Here is a 19,294-nt window from a genome sequence, read left to right as displayed (position 1 = left end):
TTGCAGAAAATTTTTATTTTTTTATTTAACGGAAACCGTATTACATAGACATTGTTAAAAGTTCTATTTTGTATATCAACAATTGTTATGCATATGGAACATGGAATCTTAGGTATGAAGGTTGTTTGTCGCACATTCAACATACAGGGATGGCAAAATGTGGTGATGGACAGGCTCTCTCTCTGAAGGTGGGGAATGGACCTTTTTCTGTTGCCACCTTCTAAGTTGAAGATGAGGTCAAGTGCGCGATAGCTCTTTATTCTCATGTTTATTGAAACTTTTCTACTGAAAGCATACGAACCTGGTTACAGGAACAAAATAGGCATTTAGGACAATATCCGGTAGGAGTGTGCGGAACGGTAAATATTTGGTCGAGACTGAAATTTCATAATTTCCCGAACTAAATAGGGACGGATTTTTTATACAGGGTGTTGCTAAAGGTCGTTTACAACTCTTGGGAGGTGATTCCTCACACGAAAACAAACAAAAAGTGTGAGTTCCATTTTTACGACTGAGGCTTCGTTTCCGAAATAGGAGCCTCGCAAAAGGTGACAAGACATTGTAGCATTTGTTGCTTGTTTTGTGTGTGTGTGTGTGTGTCGGGAGGGGATATTACGTAGTTGTCGCGTGTAAAAATACAAGTTGTCGCAATCATCTGATATTGTGTTTTTCTTTCCCTCCTCCTGGTGGAGTAATGTGTCTCTCGTATGCCACATGACATGATTCGTTGCAACCGTGCTCAACTTTTCGGATTTTGTGTTCCGTGCTCATGTTTTGATGTTTGAGGTCGGGATGTGTCGTCTTTAACGCATTTCTCATTGTTACGGTCCTTCTTGCTGCGTTACATACCCTTTCCATGCATTGTTCTTGCTGGAAATCCCCAATTCCTTTGAGGACTCCATTGCGCATGCGTGCAGTGAACTTTGCATAGTGACTTCCGGACTGAGCACATACGATTCCTTTATGATTCCCTTGGAACCGCCTCTCTATCTGTGATAGTATTCGTCCCAGTTAGGTGTGACGTTCACTTTGTCACCTTTTGCTAGGCTCCTATCTCGGAAACGAAGCCTCAGTTGTCAAAATGGAACTCACACTTTTTGCTTGTTTTCGTGTGAGGAATCACCTCCCAAGCGTTGTAAACGACCTTTAGAATCACCCTGTGTGTGTGTGTGTATATATATATATATATACCAGATCCCGGTACCGGCTGTGCGGGATCCCGCCCTCCCCTAATCTCTGAAACACCCGTCACGGCACGGCGAACACTGTGGAGTTTGGTTTGAGAGAGAGAGATGATGATATTTAACTCGCGTTAGTCTGCCGCCCGCAGCAGCCGACAACTTGCGTTGTCTCTACATCAGTGAACGCCGGTAACAATGGCGTCCAATGAAAGGCCGCCCCAGTACGTGGAATACAGAAAAGATTATGGAGAAGTAACACCATGGCATTATTTTCTCCGGGAGACACAAGGACAGTCGGCAAAATGTAAGATTTGTGGTGCAATCATCAAGACAACTGGTGGATCGACGAAGGGCCTGCACACTCATCTGAAGTCGAAGCACAGGATTTCTGTTGTCAAAACGGATTGGATAGAAGAAAAATCAGTCCACAGCACCAGTCGGCATCCAGCAAAAAAATGTATATTCCATATTGAGTAATGTCAGGACTGTCAACCATCTGCAGAGCTTTGTTTTTCTTTTTCCATTATATTTTATGGGCATCTATCCGGGATTGCATTCCCTAGTACGTTGTCCTTGCACAATTCGTTCCCCTCGCTGTACGTCTGCCTGCAAGTCTTATCTTATCCGGTTGTAAAGTAGATTAGGAAGGGCGTTTCGTTTTTAAACTTATAGATTTGTACATGAACATTGATTTTCCCGCTCCGATATATCAATCCACGCGTCGTTAGGCGAAGCTAGGCTTCAGCGTTTTACAGACGCCAGTTCTGTTGCAGCGATCGGTCGCAGTAGTTCGTTTTTTGCGCTACACTTTCAACGTTTGATCATGAATGTGCCAGTTTCGAGACGCAAATCCTCGGTGGTGTGGCAGTATTTCGACCTACGCTACGATAACATGGTGGCCTGTCGTCTGTGTGGTAACGAGTATAAATACAGCCAAAACACCACCAACATGCGATCGCACCTCACCTCGAAACACGACATGGATCTTATGGATTTGTCGTCGTGTAATGTGAATTACTTCAATGATATTTTACTGATACCAGAAGAAGGTAATGAACAACACTATTTTTAATTCCGATAACTTTCTGTGTGCATCGGGGCAGTGTTTAATGTTATTTAATCAATAGCTACGACGTGCAGAGAGAGCGATAAGGCTTCCACAGTTCGCCTGCCGGCCTTGTCGAGCGAAGACTGCCAGAATATCGAATCGGTCGATTACGACCACACCGCACCCCTCGCCTCGGCAAACAGCGGCCTGCAAAGTTGAAAATACATGATCGAAGTAGCGTACGTGTTAACGCGTGAAAATGGTGCATACATCGGACGTATGGAAGTTTTGCACCAAAATTTCAGAGACTAGCGTTTCGTGTAACATATGTGGCAAAGTTATGTCATTTCACGGAACGACAAACCTACGAGTGCATCTTAGCCGCCATTTCGGTAAACTGCATGGCTTCGTTAGAGATGTAATTAGTCTGTGCATGTATTAGTATTGTTACTTCTGCATTGCAAGATAAATTTTCAACGTTGTTGTTGATGCTATGCTACTCTTGCAATATCCAAAAATACCATTTCTTATTCCTGATAGGAGTGGATAAATGAAATATTCCGTGTAATTCATGCAGCGTGCTTTAAAAAAATAACGTAATAGCAAAGTTGTTTAAGTACATTAATTGTTATGAAAACCGGCGGAAGTGTTCTTTTCCTGATCAATGTGCGTTTGCATATAGCCACGTCACCTTGCATTTGAGGGAACTGAGCAGTATTTTTTTTTTTTTTTGTTTATTTGTCTATGGATGCAATGTTACTTAAGTATGTGACATGCTAAGGGCATGCCTAAAATTCCGAAATAGCCCCTTTTTTTAGTTTTAAACGATGAAATATATTGTACGTTTACTATGCACGTCCGAAGGTGCTCCTTCTAAGAATGCAATACGACACTGCTTTTTTAACATGTAACCTTTGCACTTACCCAATTTCGCATGTGATATGTTTTTTTAGGTTCTGAGGTTTAGCAAGTGCATTAAGTAATTTCCAAACCGATCACGACTGTACCTCAGTAGTTATAATCGAACGATACTTTTTATAAATGTGAAAATAAATTACAAAATTAATTGAACCATGTTTCTTGATTGCACTGAAAAGCAGTATTGGTGCTAGTCAGAACAAGATTCATGTAAATGGGAACTGTTGCAAGTTTTTTGTGTCAAATGAAAAACAAATGTTTTATTAGTGTTCAAAATCATATGTTTAAGCATGGATTTTGTAGTTGACATGTTTGAATAAAGTGTTCATATTCTATTAATATATGTCCCAGTTTTTAGTTCAATAGATTCACAAAACATGGCCTGCGAAATTGTTTTCTAAAGTATGGTTTTGTTTTTGGATACTAAAATGTGTTTGCAGAGTATGCATATTGTGAGATAATGTGTGCACTTCATATACTTGCAAAATTAATACCTATTTTCAGCAAATGTGCATAAATTCTGTGTATTTTAAAATTGGTTAAACTTCGATAGCGTCCCAACATCTCTCGTTTGTTTATTTCGTCATTTTTAACATTCATGCTTACCTATTCTGCATTGCGAAAGATTCTTCAAGGTGCTATTTTGCTTTTTATAATGAAAAAGTTCAATTTCTGACATAGACTAATTATTAAACCATTGACGTTATCCCTAAAAATTCACGCTTGCCCCACAAACCATCACGGGGACAAGGTTAGGTTAGGTTCCATTAGCACTCATTTAGTTCAATTTAGTATATACGGACAACATCGATTTTTCTCGATGAAAGAAAATACCAACAAGAACTTGTAAATGCTACAGAAACTCATTTCGGTAAGTAGTTTTTTGTGTAAAAATGAAGAGATCCGTTGGGACGCTATCGAAGTTTTACCTTAAAATTTAACATAACAGGTTCATATAATTTACTGAAATTAAGGTTCTTATTATTTTTTTTCCAGTTCCTCAGCCCCTGCCAATGCAGCAGTCCCAGCAACCACAGCCTGTAGTTGCAAAGCCTAAGTCTACCCCACCACCAGCCTTGCAGCCAGCCCCTCCCCCACCACCACCCCCACCTCCAGAAGTTTGCCTTCGATGGAACAGCTACCAATCAAATATCCAGTCAGTGTTTCCTAACTTGCTGAGCAAAGAACAGTTTGTGGATGTAACACTAGCATGTGAGGGAAAGAGCATAAAGTGCCATAAGGTGAATACTCATTTATATTTCCACATTTATCTTTATTACATGTAGTCTTAAATGACATGGTGTCTGTTTTTTTTTAACAAAGAAATATTGATGTTTGCTTAGTTTTGACAGTTTTTTTTTATTTTGTATAATTGGCTCAAGTTGCAATTGTGTAATAATATCTTATGCACATGCACTTCCTGCATGAATCAATTTTTGGTATGACTTAAAATGACCGGACCCCTCTCAGATTTTCTTCATATTTCACATACTTGCTAATTGAGGCCTGCTAATGACGAATCGAAAGTTAAAATTTGTCGGAAACTTCTAGAAGTTGCAAAATAATTGTGATTCATTGGCGCTAGCCCCACGAACCATTGACGTGTGGTTAGGTTAGGCAAACAGTTAAAATTTGGTGTCATGGTAGTATCAGGATCTAGAAATTGCAAAATAATTGCGCCATTGACGTATGGTTAGGTTAGGCAAACATTGTTAAAATTTGGTGTTGTGATAGTATCAGGAATATATATATTTCCTTGTGAAACAAAAAATTTCGCTAAAATTGACTTTTTCCATTCTGAAAACTAACACCTTATTTTCGCTTCTTTTGCAATTTCTAGACGTTTCAGACAACTTTTAACTTCAGATTCGTGATTAGGAGGCCTCAGTTAGTGAGTATGCCAAATATGAAGAAAATCTGAGAGGGGTCCGGTCATCTTGAGTAGTTCCTTTTTTTTTCCCCACACATGTCTAGAAGCATATAGTGGACGGTTATCTGATTATTTCCTTTTTTTATAGTACAACAAGTTTTAAGTCTCTTTTCCTTAAATTGATGTACGGTTTCACATAGGTGCACATTTTCACTTGTCAAAATCTGTGCGATTTTTGGAAAACTAGTTTTCCAAGTTCTTGTTTATGTATATCTCCCCACTTCACTGTTCTAAATAGACCTTTAGAGCAATTATAAACTTTATTAAACATAATGTGCTTAAAAAATTCTTGAAGCTTTCCTGGCGGTGAATATTGAAAAGGTTTTCTCGGGCAATCAGCCAGGTGATTTCCGGAAAGGCTTTCGAGAGCTAACGTCACTCTCATCTCATGACGTTAGCTCTCAAAAGCTCGGAAGCCTTTCCGGAAATCACCTGGCTGATTGCCCGAGAAAACCTTTCCAATAATGTGCTTAAGTCTTCCACTGATGTTGCAGGAGAATGAAAACATTTGCTCTTCAACTTAAACAATGCTTTGCTATTTTTCATAAATTTCAGTTCTATAACCTTTCTTCTTTCCATTTTTGTGTTTTGCTTGTAATAAGTAATTTCTTATTAGAGTAGTTGTCAGTAGGTTAGGCCAGTTAGGTCTGGTCTGATCTTCCATCCTCTTTGAAATATTTTTCATATCACATAGCAGCAATTTACGAGCATGGTCACTTGTGCAAGCCAATTTCACATCAAAATTTCTCACAAAATACTTAGTTTCTTGACTTATGTACTTAATATGTTAATTAATGTTGATGCTGCCGAGGAAGGAATCTGTTCAGTATTTGGAGAGGCTGGTGGATCTCAGCTGCTGGAGCTAATTTTGGAAGAAAAAGTGCATGCTACTATAAACTTGAGACTGAATTTCAAGCTTGCACGTATTAAATTGGTCTTGTTCTTGTAGTTTGCAAAAATCTTAAGGAACTGGGTTGAAAATTTACTTACTATTTTGCAGTCATTGTAATTTTAATGGCACCCACGGACCACAGAAACATATGGAGGACATCAAAACAAACAACTTTTTCTTGGTAACATTTTTCTCGTTGGTTCATAGTTTCGGCACTACAGTCATTCAAAGAAGGCTGTTTTGCCACCTGAATGCTGGCAACCACATACAACATTTCATTGTATTTGAGGCGTCATTTCCTATCATGAGGCGATGAGTTCCATGGTTACCAGGAACCAGCGGCGGCTCAAGGGGTAGAGCGTAGAGCCGCCATGCCATTGCACTATCCTCAGAAGAAATTCATACGTCGCCAAGTAAAGTTAAATGAATACATTGATAGTTTACAGACAAGGAGATTCGAATCTTGCAATCGGTCAATCTGACGTGACGACCGCCCAACCTCCTCACTGCATCGCCAGCTGTTTCGTTCATACCCTCGCGAGGCAACGGTCCATGCCGCCAAAGAGCTGGCCTAACCCATGGACCTAAGCAAGTTGACACATGTGCAGAGGGTTGAAGAAGTCTCAGCGAGGAACATTTCCACCATGAGCTGAGAACAAAGTGGCAGGGGGCGGGGTTAACCCATAAGAAACGTGCCCGTCTTAGCCTGGCCTGGCGAGGGAACTTTCGCAGTGTTGACACAACACAATTGCCACCTTCAGAAAAAAGTCGCTACATACAACTGGTTTGTAAGACCCGTTGGGGAAGTAATTTCTACCTATTTTTGGAGAAACGAACCTAATATTTTTCTAAAGTAAAATGAACATTTTTGATAATAGATAGATGCACCAAGAGGGCCATCCAGACTTTTTTTTAAAATATAAAAGTAAAGAATCCTATGATGATGCGAGTTTGATAAGTGTGCATGGAGGAGAAGGTGGTAGGATTTGTTTTATTTGTTTTTCCTTTCTTCTTGTAATTGTTATATTTTTAGGGAAGTGTCCTGTAGTGTATAACGATAGGTTATTGAATGAATATGAATCGGATTAGTACGTTATTACTTAAAAACATGTTGTTTTCCATGTTACCAAACTAGGACAAACATCTTGGCTAGTGGCGCAACCTCAAGGGGGGGGGGGGGCATTGCGGATGTTTTTTGTTGTTGTTTTTTTCTATTTACCTGATCACGTTGGCACTACCCATCATAGTTGCCGCCGGCCGCCACTGCCAGGAACACATATATTTTGTGAAAAATGACATAGCTACAATCAGCCACACTATGTACTGTAAAGCAAAGCGAGAAAACATGTTCTGTAACCCAACAGGAAGTGAACAATTTGAAAAATGGTAGGGGAAAAAAAGGAATTCAATTCAAATTGAAGTGGTAATATCGACTTTTGTCTCAGCTTACATGTCAAATGTTTTCAAATCTTGTTGTGAAGTTGACTTCTACAATTTAGTGTATCCACTTCGTCCTTCTGATACTCGTTGTCTGTGACACACAGAACAGTTTGACAAAATAGAAATGAAAGAATTCAAAATTCCGAAGGTAAGTAACACATAATGTATATTCACGGCATTATGTAACAAGGAACAAAAATGGTTGAAAATGAAGGGATATAAGGAGTAAAAAAAATAAGCTCTCCCTCAAACGACTGTTTATCTACGCACCGGATACACACGTAATAGTTTGTGAATATGGCTGCATAGTCGCTGCTGATTCATCATTAGGTTAAATGTTTTGTTGGGTTGCCAATATTCAGGGGGCAAAACAGGCTTTTTTGAATGACTGTAGCACCGAAACGACGCATCGAGAAAAATGTTGCTGAGAAAAGTTGTTTGTTTTGATGTCCTCTATATGTTTCTGTGGTCCGTGGGTGCATTAAAATGACACCCTGTATATATCGCAGGATATCATCAAATATCCCTTTAGTGTCATTTAATTCATACTGATAATAGTATCACAGGGTGGCTATTTACTTGGAATTCTGTGTGAATTATTCTCTCTAAAGTAAGAATCACGAACCTTCAGACACTCTGTAAACAACAGTCTCACTTCGAGTAACGTATCACTCCATGCCAGCTGTTCGTGAATGGTGCGGCCATCATATGCTGCTCACTCGCAACCTTTAATTTTACGTAACATGGAAAAGCGTATTCTTATTTTAACTGATAATCTACACATTGAAGTATAATAAATTTTCTACAAGTGATTAAATACGTGTTCTTGTTCAAGAATGAACATATTTTTCTATGCCAAAAGTCCCATTTATCTGACACTGGGTTAACAGATCCCCCTTCCCCCCTCCTCTCTCAGTATGACAGCGCCAAAGTTATACAAGAGAGTGAGAGATTCGTTTCAGTAAATTCAAGCCTTTTGGTTTTATTGCTTTCTCTTCCACCAAATTATTGCCCAACATTGTTGACATGTAGAGTATTGTTTTCTCCTTTGTGCAACAAATATACCGCCAGTTTTAGCAGAAGTTAAACAAAGATAAGCTGGAGAATAAAAAGAGATTGTTTATCTTTCTCTCTGTTTCTTGTGCACTAGAAAACAAGAAGACAATAATAAGCACATTATTTACGCACGTCTCATGCAAGTAATGTATTTTCTTACCTTGATTCAGCAGTTCCTTTATGAACTTGAGGCATTTTCGGCGCTGTCAGAGTACGGTCTGTCAAATTTGCTTCCCAAAAAGGAACTCAACGTGGCACAAGAGGCGATTTAACGTGGACTGCTAAAATTTGGGAGATCCTCATCAATCATCACTATCAACATCTTCCCCACAGTGGACAGGACGTCTCTTTGATTGAAAGAATACGAAAGCACCTCGTGTTGTATTGTGCTTCTCAAAATCGGTGTACTTGTTTATACGAGTAAACAACGTGTTTTTTTCGCGGGACTCACAACTTGACCGGTCGTTTTCCTTTCTTTCACCACACCGAAAACACAAAGGCGCAGACACACAATTACACTTGGACACCAACTTCACTGCTTGCTCAGGATAGCACCGACACAACGTCACGTAAACGTTAAGAACAACCTGCTTCTTGCCACTTTTCAAACAGCTGTATTTCCGAAAGACTACTCTGAAAACACGGGAGACCTTCCTGCATGCATGGAAGTTGCCATGTTCGAAACTGGCGCTATTTTCTTGCTGTTCACGTGATCGATTGTAATTTATACAATAATCATGTATTATTATTATTATAAACAGAAACCTTTAATGAAAATATATTTTAAAATGTATAATCCAATGTAATACATGTTTTTCTTCCATTGGCGTACTTTCATAGAACGGACTACATGATGCGGAAGAAATCCGTTATTAGGCTGTTGCCAACCTCAATACTTCTCATTAAGTCAAGTACAGAAATGGAAGTGGTATGTCGAATATCGGCATATGATAGTGTGATTTCACATTGTCAGTGATGATCCTCCGGGGATGGGGTGGGATGCAGGAGTCGATCTATAATCCAGAGGTGTTCACCATCGGGATGGTGACATTCTCACACTCCGGAATACTATTGCGGGTGAAGGAGGGCAGGCCGTAGGATGAGGGAGGTTGATTTAAAATGAACACCTCTCAACAAGAGAAGAAAAATGTGACAATATTTAAAAATTCACCCCCAAATATGCATTTTATTTTATATGTAGCGTACAATAAAATGTGACTGCCTCAAAATATTTCTGTATTCTACAGTCTTCTTTCCCCACTTTTATGCTTCTCTAAGTTGCAGTTTTAGTTTCCCTTGGTGTCTTTGCTGCATAAGTTGAAGTACACTCTGGAGGATACTGGAATGTGTGACATTCAGGTGTAGATCGACCATGTTGTGACACGCACATTTGTCATTAGTTAGGAGACGATGGGGGATAGGTGATATTTGAATTCCAAATTAGTTAGCCGACCCCGTGACGGAGTGGTTAGCACATCGCGCTACGACGCCAGGGGTCCCGGGATCGAATCGTGGCCTGGGCATGGATGTTTGTGAATGTCCCATTTATCGATTTCATCAAATCATCATCATTCATCCCTGTCACAAATTAGCCATAAGTGGCACAAGAGGGGAAGTAAAATCAATCAAATCAAATGAGTTATTTCCATTATTTTTATCTAATTAATAATTATTAATTTAGTCAATCAAATCATATGAATTAGCTTACTTTCATTATCTATAATAATAAATCATAACACTTTCAAACATAAAATAACTTTAATTAAGAAACCCCGGTTTCAATACTTAATTTATCTCAATGTGTCTCATTCTTCTAGCAAGGTTTTTTTTAGTAAAATATGAGAGAAAATTAACCCTTTGGTACGGAACCGTCTTACTCCTGGGGGATAAGATGTAAATTTTGTATTTGATTTTTTTTAATTTAGCGTTGCTTTTCTTCCACTTTTGGCTAATCCTGACGATGAGAATGAGTGATCGTCAGATGAAATTGATGAAGGGACACTCACAAATAACACCCGTGCCGGAACTTCGGTGATGAGTCTGAAAGTCTGCCACTAGGCAAGATGTACATTTTTTTTTCACATACATTCAATAACTTTCAACAGGTCATCAGTGATATACTGCTTATTCCGCATCTGTTGACAAATGTAATGTTTTTACACCTTGTAGGCTATGTGGGTTATTTTTTTTTTCATAAGTTTGCATTACTGTTAGGGTACACGTGCTTTTGTTTACAGAAGGTCTGAAGTTCTGTGATTCTCGCTTTAGGCATGAAAAATTGCAACTTTTATTAACCCAAATCCCATTGAAGTTATACATATTTATAAATTCTCTGAGGCAAGTTCTTGACACTTTACATTTTATTTCTATGGAGGAAGGAAAGGAAAGCTGCATGGAAAATAAAACCGCATTCTCTCGTACCCTTTACTTTGTTAGTGTCCTTTGCAACACAATCTATTGGATCGGCAGAACATTATTGCAATATAAGATATGGTCAAGTTGATTAGTTAAATTTGAGTTACACAATTAACAATTTTTCATAGATTAATATATCCCGTAACAATTGTGTTTGTAGATGCATTTCAAGTCTGAGTATGTGAAATGGCAAATTTAAACACCATACCTTAAATTAAATATTTTAATTTGTGTGGGTGGTGAGAGGCAGTAATATTAATATGCAAAGTTGAAATAAAAGAAAACATCTGCTTGTACCCTTGAACTTTTGGAAAGTTCGCCTTGAAAACTGGGAATTATAATTGAATGTTATCACGTCCTTGATTGGCCAGCCACCTTGTATTGTGAACTAAAATAATGCTGTAGTCGTGTTTAACAATATTTTGAAATAGCGAATAATCCGCTGAAGCATTTGCAAGATTCAAATTTGCTTTGATATTCTTCAGGTCATGCTTTCTGCCTGCAGCACATACTTCGAAGAGCTGCTGAGCGAAAACCCCTGCCAGCATCCCATTGTTCTGATGAAGGACTTGAAATTTTGGGAAGTGGAGGCCCTCGTGAATTTTATGTATCATGGAGAAGTGAACGTCGGTCAAGATAAGTTACCTTCTCTGTTGGTGGCTGCGGAGGCCCTGCAGATAAAAGGGTTGGCCAGTCCGTCGTCGTCCTCGCAGGAAGATTCAAACCAGGAGGCAAGCAGCGTGGAGACATCCCGACAGAGCATTGGAGAAGAGGAGCTGCGAGCTAAGCGTGGGAGGAAGAGACGAGCTGTTCCTGAAGCTCCCAGCGTGATGCAGGCGAGTCCTCCGCCTGTGCGTCCAGCAGTACCTCAGAGACCCAGGCCGGTCACCAACACTTCGAGTGCATACCAAAGCCCAAAGACTGCTCCTTCTGAGCCAAAGCAGAAAAGGTCGTCGTTACCTGTAGTCACTAATGTACAGGTTTGTGCACTTTATATTTCAGTTGGTTTTCATACTTGTTTAGGTGGTAATGACCACTATCTTTCTTCATACTTAGAATTAAGTGATTTCTCGTCAGTTCTTGAAATTTGATGTTTTTTAGTGAGGGATTTCTGAATCTCATTTTTATAAGAAATCATTAAATTTTCATTGGTTAGATGGGTATTTTAGTGGCATGATCAAGTTTTTAGTATATGTATATATTGTTTATTTCAGGGTTCCAACGGATCTGGGAAAAATGATTTTTATACTTGTCAGGATTGGGAAATTTTAAAAGATTCCCATTTATCTCTTACACAAATTTCTTAATGGGTAATATTCCATATAAAATGTTTGGTACTACTTTACTATACCTGAGACACCTGGGAATGATTTCTTTCGCACTTTTTTACATTGCTAACGTACTATTCTGCATTCCGGAACACTTATTTAGGTGAAATAATGGAATTTGTAACGAAAATAATGTATATTTCTTACATTTACGAGTACTTACTGTTCTTGTTTATTCCACACACAACATGGCGATAGCTTGCGGCAGCAGCAATAGCGCGTCGGAAATAATTTTTAAAAAATTAAAAACACTTTAGGAATTTTAAATTGACTTTTTTACTTACTTACGGGGACGAGGTATGCCTACTAGGTTAGGTTAGGCCTGTTAGGTTAGGTTCCATTAGCACTCCTTGCAAATGGCGGGAGCAGAAATAGCACGTTGGAGAGAGATTTTTGTATAAAACCACATGGATTCGCATTAAAATGGACCAAAACTACATTCCGGAACATCAACAACACTCCAGAAAATGAATTCCGTAAGTACTTTCTCCTGTAAATTTGAAGGAATCTGTTTCAGGTATAGTAAAGTGTTACCAAATGTTTTATACTTAATTTTTGTTCATTTATTTTGAACAAAATTGAATTTCACTTTATTCTCTTCAATAAGAAGTGCAGTTATTATCTGAAGCAGAATTTGTTTTGTCAAAATGTCTGAAAACATGTTCATTCTGTAACTGCTGTTTATCAATGTAAAGTTTGGTAAAAACTAAATGTGCATCACGTCAGTTGTAGGATTTTTTGGAAGCGTGTGCAAGGAGGAGGTAGATCATGTCAGATCTTCTCCCTCCTTTCAAGTCAGCTTTCTTTAGTCACAGTTTGTTTGAGGCAGGGTTTATTGCAATCTGCTCTCTGTTTTAAGCATTTGCATGTGGCAACCATTTTCTACATGGTGAAACTAGCAAAGCAGGATGCATGCTCCTCCCATCTCCTAAAGATATTTTGTGTGGTTTGTACGTGCTGATATAGAAGTGTAGTGTTTTGCTACAGTTGTCTTTGTAACCTAGAAACTGAAGTGCATATTTTGCAGTGCAATATATTTTTATTACTTGCAGAGCATAAAAGTGGAACCAATTGAGATAGTTGATGATGACGAAGACAGTAGACCTGCAGAGCCAGTTGCAATCTTCACTGAGGTAAATTTTGCATAAAATTAAATACAGTGGATCCTTGATTTTACATTTTTCAGGTGACCAGGCTGAAGAAACTTGAAATGCGGGAAAATGTAAAATTGGGGTTCCACCATATTTTACCTGCTCAGGATTTGTCACCCACCCTCACTGCACCTACATGTGGTAATCAAGCTTGTTAACTTTAACTTCCATTATTGTGCACTATAAATTTCACCTAAAAGCATTGTCATTATTTTTTTTTAAAAAAAATACTTTCTACAAGAATTACAGGATGGCTACTCATCAGGAATTCCGGGAATTATGCATGAATTTTCAACTTTTATTAATCCAAATTAATTCATACATTTACAAATGCCCCAAGCAAGCTTTTCACAGTTTAGCTTTTATTTTTATCTAGGAAGGAAAAGAAAGCTGCGTGGAAAATAAAACAGAATTCCCTCAATCCTTTTACTTTGTTAGTGTCCTTTGCAGAACAATGTATCTGACAAGGAGAAAATTATCACAAGATATGTTAAATTTGTGTTTGAAATTCTTATACAATTAACAATTTTTTGTAGATTAGTATATCCCGTAACATTTGTGACTTGTGTTTGTGGATGTATTTAGAGTCTGAGTATGTGAAATGACAGAGGTAAACTCCGCAGGTTAAAATTAATATTGTAAATATTATATATACCTTTTAAGTGAATCAGAATTTTTGAATACATTGGAATCACACAGATCCTTTATATTGTTATACCGGGTGGTCCAAAAGTCCTGGAACGGTCACATATCGTGAGAAATACACATTGAATCGGAAAACGAAAAAATATGTGTTTAATAAGTGAAAGAAAGCTATTCAATGGTATCACACGTGATTCCCCACCCCCAGAGCATGTATTTTTTTTTGTTTTCGAATTTGATGTGTATTTCTCACAATATGTGACCATTCTGGGACTATATATACTCGTGTGGGTGTACAGGTGGGTAATACGTAAGGTTGAAATAGAGAAGACATCTGCTTGTAGCCTTGAATTTTTGGAAAGTTCACCTTGAAAACCGGGAATTATACTTGAATTTTATCATGGTCCTAGAGTGGCCACCCTGAATTAGCTCTTGAACCAGGATTTTTTTGTGCAAAGCAACAAGTTTGCAAAGTTTCCAGCCAGAGTGGTTCTCATCCCATAATGGTTCAACATTCTTACTTGCATAATTTTTCTTGGTACTTGGTTTCTGCAATGGCAATTGTAAGTATTTTGAGAACACAATGGGATTGTGCCCAAAAAGTCATGGTATCTCTCCTTCAGCTGTATATCATGATTATGCAGAAAAAATAAACGTACCTCACATCCAGATGCTGTTGAGCTCAGGTGAAGCAAAACTTTCGACTGATCTTAGCGTAGGCAAGGAATCCAATTGCAGCAGCAGCAATCAGCACTGCTATCACAATACCTGCAACAGCTCCATCGTCGAGATCAGAGCCTGAAAATAAATGAGATGAGACTCTGAGTGTAGAATGAAACTTTCTAATAATAAAAAATGCTTTGGTAATTGCATAGGGGAATAGGCTTTTAAGAAAATGACATTCACACATATAGTTAATTCATTCTTGGGAATTTGCTGTTGCTTGTATCAATACACAATTTATCTATGGTAATAAGTAGAATCAAGATTTTTTTATGGCCTAAAACTTAGCAAAACTAGAAATGCGCTTTGACTAAAAATTTCATAAATATGCCCTAACTGTACTGTGTGTCGATTTTTTGTTATGCATATTCATATATTGATATCTTTGTGTTCATGATGTAGGGTGTGATATGAATATAGAAATCTTGTCATAAGTACATGAATTTTAATTTTTAAATCAATTGCAGAATAGTGCTGCTCATAAATGCAGGGACTTTCGTAACTAGTGATTACATGTTAATTTATATAGTATGTAGTCTACAAAATGTAAATTGTTTTCCATGATTATTTTAGTGTACATTTAAAATGTCAGTCTCCCTAAAACGTAATAATGCAGGAAAATGTGAAATTTCGGAGGAAATTGCAACATTGTTTGCACCAGAAAAATTAGGTATTACATAGGAATACGTAAAAATCCAGGAACTTGTATTTTTTTGTTGATACTTCGTAAAATGTCGTATTTCTGCATTGCACAATTTAATGGTTAAACCCTATTAATTTCGAAGACCCTCTGGCTTATTCACTAAGGGTACAGCATCTGGAGCAGATTTAACCATTACATTGTGCAACGCGGAAATACGAAATTTCAACATTTCACGAAGTATTTTAAACAGCGTTTACCGCATCCAACGTGAAAAATAGGTATATTGTACTACATCCTCATCTATGTACATAAGCTATTCAAAGGGGATATTTTCTTTGCAGGCGAAAATGTCTTATTTTATCTGCATCACGCAATATTAAATGCACATGATTATACTGAATTGAGTTCCATAATTTGAATTTGCCTGATAGCTTTGATGAACTTTTCTTTTTAGCCTTACAAGGAAACTGGAGAATCAAGTAAACAGCCCGATAGTGGAGGAACAGATAAAGGTGGATCGACGGATGGAACAGATACTGGCAATGATGAAGGACAAGGTCAGTGTATTGTTGTAGTTCTCAACACTGTTAGTAGTCAAGAATGTTTTCATGTACAAAATTACTTTGTGATAAGAAACGGATGACTTTATTAGTGAGGAAGTGGGATGTTTGCGAAAATTTTGTTAACTTGGGGTTACCACCACTTGGGTACAGGGACTAATCTCTGAATTGTGCGACAGGCACAAATAGCCTATGTACTGACGTGTCTGTAATTAAAAAATCAATCACTTTCATGTATTGTTGCAATGAAACACTTACAACTATTTGAAAATACTTTAAATTGCTACAGTCCTCAAGTATTGTATTCATTAACTGATCTGTATCAATAACAGGCAGTGGACTTAGTTGATTCCAATAAATCACAAGATGAAAATTATTTCGGTCAGGACAGGAAATCCTTAAAATTCCAACGTTCAGCATAGGAAATGATTGTGACACTAAAAATCTCCACATCTGTACACAGTTTTCAAATTATTTTTTCCATTTCTAGATTGAAAACTCATTTTCACAATTTTCCAAATGTTCATATCCTGAAAATCTGGAATTTCCAAGGTCAGGGGGTCCTGGCAGGGAAAACACTCCACAATTATCCTGTGAGTTATACAGGATTCCAGAACAATGATTAAAACCAAATTGGGGATTTTATACACCATTTTACATACTGTTTGTAATCTTGGGATATGCTGTTTTATTTCTAAAAGGGGTGTAAGGGGTGCTCCTTCCACATAGTGCACCCAATAGTCAACCTCACTTCCACGAAGTACACCCTGGACTGAAGAGTAACGAGGCTCTGGCGACTGGCCCCATGGCCAGTATAATTTTGTTTGTGTTGTCCTTATTTGTGCTGAGTGCTCCTTTACAGCCTCTGCTTTTAACAAAAGTCAGAAGTTTTTAATATTTTATGATTTTAGTTATGCAACGTTAGAGTTGTTATGTATAACGATAAGGGGCTGGACCCCGTATAATGTGACAGGTGCAAAATAGCCTTAGTGCTGACGCACCCAAAATTTTAAATTCAAATTCAATTTTTTTTCTAAAATTCTTGATCTTCTATTCACCTTCAACATGAATGAACGTAAATTGAAATAAATGTGATGGGACAGTTTTCCTACTACATGTAACAAACTGAATCAATCTTGAAATTATTATTGTTTTTACTTTGATTAGGGATTAAATGTTTGTGAATGTATATAATTTGCATATTTCAACAACAAAAATTATTAGCATCTGTAGCCTTATATGCTTCATGGACAAATTTTGCTACAGTTTTAAAGCTTCACACATGTAACACATTTTTGTTGATGCTTTTCGTGCATTCCGGTTACGTTATCATTCTGATTCTTTTTTTTGCCTTTTGTTAACACACACTAACAAGCATTTCGTCATTCTATAAAATCAGTTCATTATGAATATTTTAATCCAATCACATGTCTAGAACCGTACACACGTAATGCTTTAAAATACCCCTGATGTAGAATAAATTTTATTAGTCCTTTTCCAAGCAAAAGCTGTCGCGTATCTGCAAAATTTCACGTCTATCCCTAGTAGTACAAATACTTTTGTATTGTTGAGGATGCACAATAGGAAACAGTTAAGTAGGGCACATTACTATGGCGTAACCAATTCTCTAGCCTTGTCACTTGTTTTTTTGTAAGTAGTTCCTAACTGAAACAGTAGAAAAACATTTATTGGTGCTTTGCTAAAATAGAGCATGTTATTTGTATTTGTACCATTATAGGTACTGATTCAATTTTCACTTACTTTTCTTTCTGATTTGCAATTCCAGGAACTGGCTATGGCATGGAACTTACATCGGACACAGTGACACCGGATCAGAAAAGTGACTTTGGTCAGTTTCAAAGTGATAGTTCTGTGAGTCAAGGATATTCGGACGATGCGGAATCTGCTGATGTTGACTGTAAGACTAGTATCAATACAGTATAGCTGCATTTTCCGCATCTTAAATAAATGAAATGTGCAAAAATTTAGATGAAAGTATCCTGTATACCCGAAGGACACTTCCAGACAAAGTTCAGTTTTTAAGTATTTGAGTGAATGGAAACGAGATGAAATTGTGACAGTTTTTTAAATACATTTTTCCAGTGTGATGTTCATTGTTCCTAATACCGTATTTTTTACTTTTTTTTAGTTGAAAATTCAATTTCTGCAAAGTACGATTAAAAACTGCATGTAGTAAATACAAATAAGTAATGTGCAAATGTCACAACTTAGTTATGTAACTTTACTTACATATTGGAGGATATGCAGTAGACTGTAACATATTTTGTGAATCCCTTTTTTATATAAAATGCATATAGTAAATACATACATGAAATCTGAATAATTTTTTTCACATATCAAACTATGTCAAAAATCAAGTCAAGGTTTATGCTCAGCTAGTACTGGACTTTGTTTAAAATTAATCTGAACCACCTCAATGTGTCAAAACCCAGGACTTAACAAGACTTGGTATAAAGTATTTATGAATATAGTTCTCAGGTCACCTTTTGCTATAGTCAACCTTCCTACAAGAAGTTGATTTTCCCAATAAAGATTTAACTTTCCTTAACATGAAAACAAGGGTATACAATACTGACCAGTAGCCGTGGCACATGAAAATTTTTACCTGGTGCCTGGATTTTCAAATTCAGATCTATTTTTAATATTTTGAGTTCAATTATGGAAATTTGCATTGCCTTTTCTTCAAAAAATAACTAGTATAGTATATGTTTTTGTTGTGTATCATTCAATCAGAATAATTAACATAATTGTTTGCACTGCTAGCCGAATTTTGAAATCTGCAGAAATTTGGTCCAATCAGCCATATACATATTAAAACATATTGCATAATTATTCACATAGGCGAGCGCAGACCCCCTGATTAAGGGGAGGGGGTCAAAAACCTTGATGAAAGTTCAGTTGGGGACAGAAAAACTCATTCTTTTAGTTTTATTGCATCAATGTGTGCATGCACATGTGTATATATAGGCTATATGTAAACATATTATTTAAATACACTACACAATCAATTCATCCACCCCATAACAAACCAACAGCAAAAATGACATAAATTGTCTCTCACATATGCACGCTCCTTTTTCTCCAAACAATTGTTCATGGAATTAAGATGAAACTGTTTATCAGCAACAATCTGAAGTACTTGGTTGTTCTTACCTCTCTCTCTGGTAATTTACAATGCATTACAGAAAACAACCCAATTGCGAGCGAAGCAGGCAAGAAAATTTTTAGATTCAAATTTTTGCAAACTGAAAACAATATTGATTTAATAGGGTCCCATAAATTTCATGGGGTCCATGATTATCTTTTACAACTTTTTTTATTTTGATTGTTCAGCGCCCAGGGCCAA

General features: G+C 37.3%; 1 protein-coding gene across 10 annotated transcripts in view; it reads left to right on the top strand.

Moving 5' to 3' along the window:
* LOC145986795 (uncharacterized) overlaps positions 1–18,262 on the top strand; it is a 117,882-nt gene extending 99,620 nt beyond the window's left edge. For 9 of the 10 annotated variants that reach the window (XM_083121223.1, XM_083121227.1, XM_083121224.1 and 6 more), the window contains 5 exons: positions 4,144–4,388; positions 11,366–11,860; positions 13,261–13,341; positions 15,822–15,924; positions 17,714–18,262. In XM_083121223.1, coding sequence (XP_082977349.1) covers positions 4,144–4,388; positions 11,366–11,860; positions 13,261–13,341; positions 15,822–15,924; positions 17,714–17,871 — 1,082 coding nt within the window. In that variant the 3' untranslated portion in view covers positions 17,872–18,262. Of the gene's footprint in view, positions 1–1,923; positions 2,231–4,143; positions 4,389–11,365; positions 11,861–13,260; positions 13,342–15,821; positions 15,925–17,713 lie in introns of those variants that run through there. The other variant, XM_083121231.1, reaches the window with a different exon arrangement.
* The last annotated feature ends 1,032 nt before the right edge of the window (positions 18,263–19,294 follow it).

This window comes from Lepisma saccharinum, chromosome 4 (assembly GCF_977018435.1).
Source record: "Lepisma saccharinum chromosome 4, izLepSacc3.1, whole genome shotgun sequence".
Taxonomy (NCBI): domain Eukaryota; kingdom Metazoa; phylum Arthropoda; class Insecta; order Zygentoma; family Lepismatidae; genus Lepisma; species Lepisma saccharinum.
Note: the sequence above shows the minus strand (reverse complement) of the source record. Positions and strands in the feature narration are given on the sequence as shown.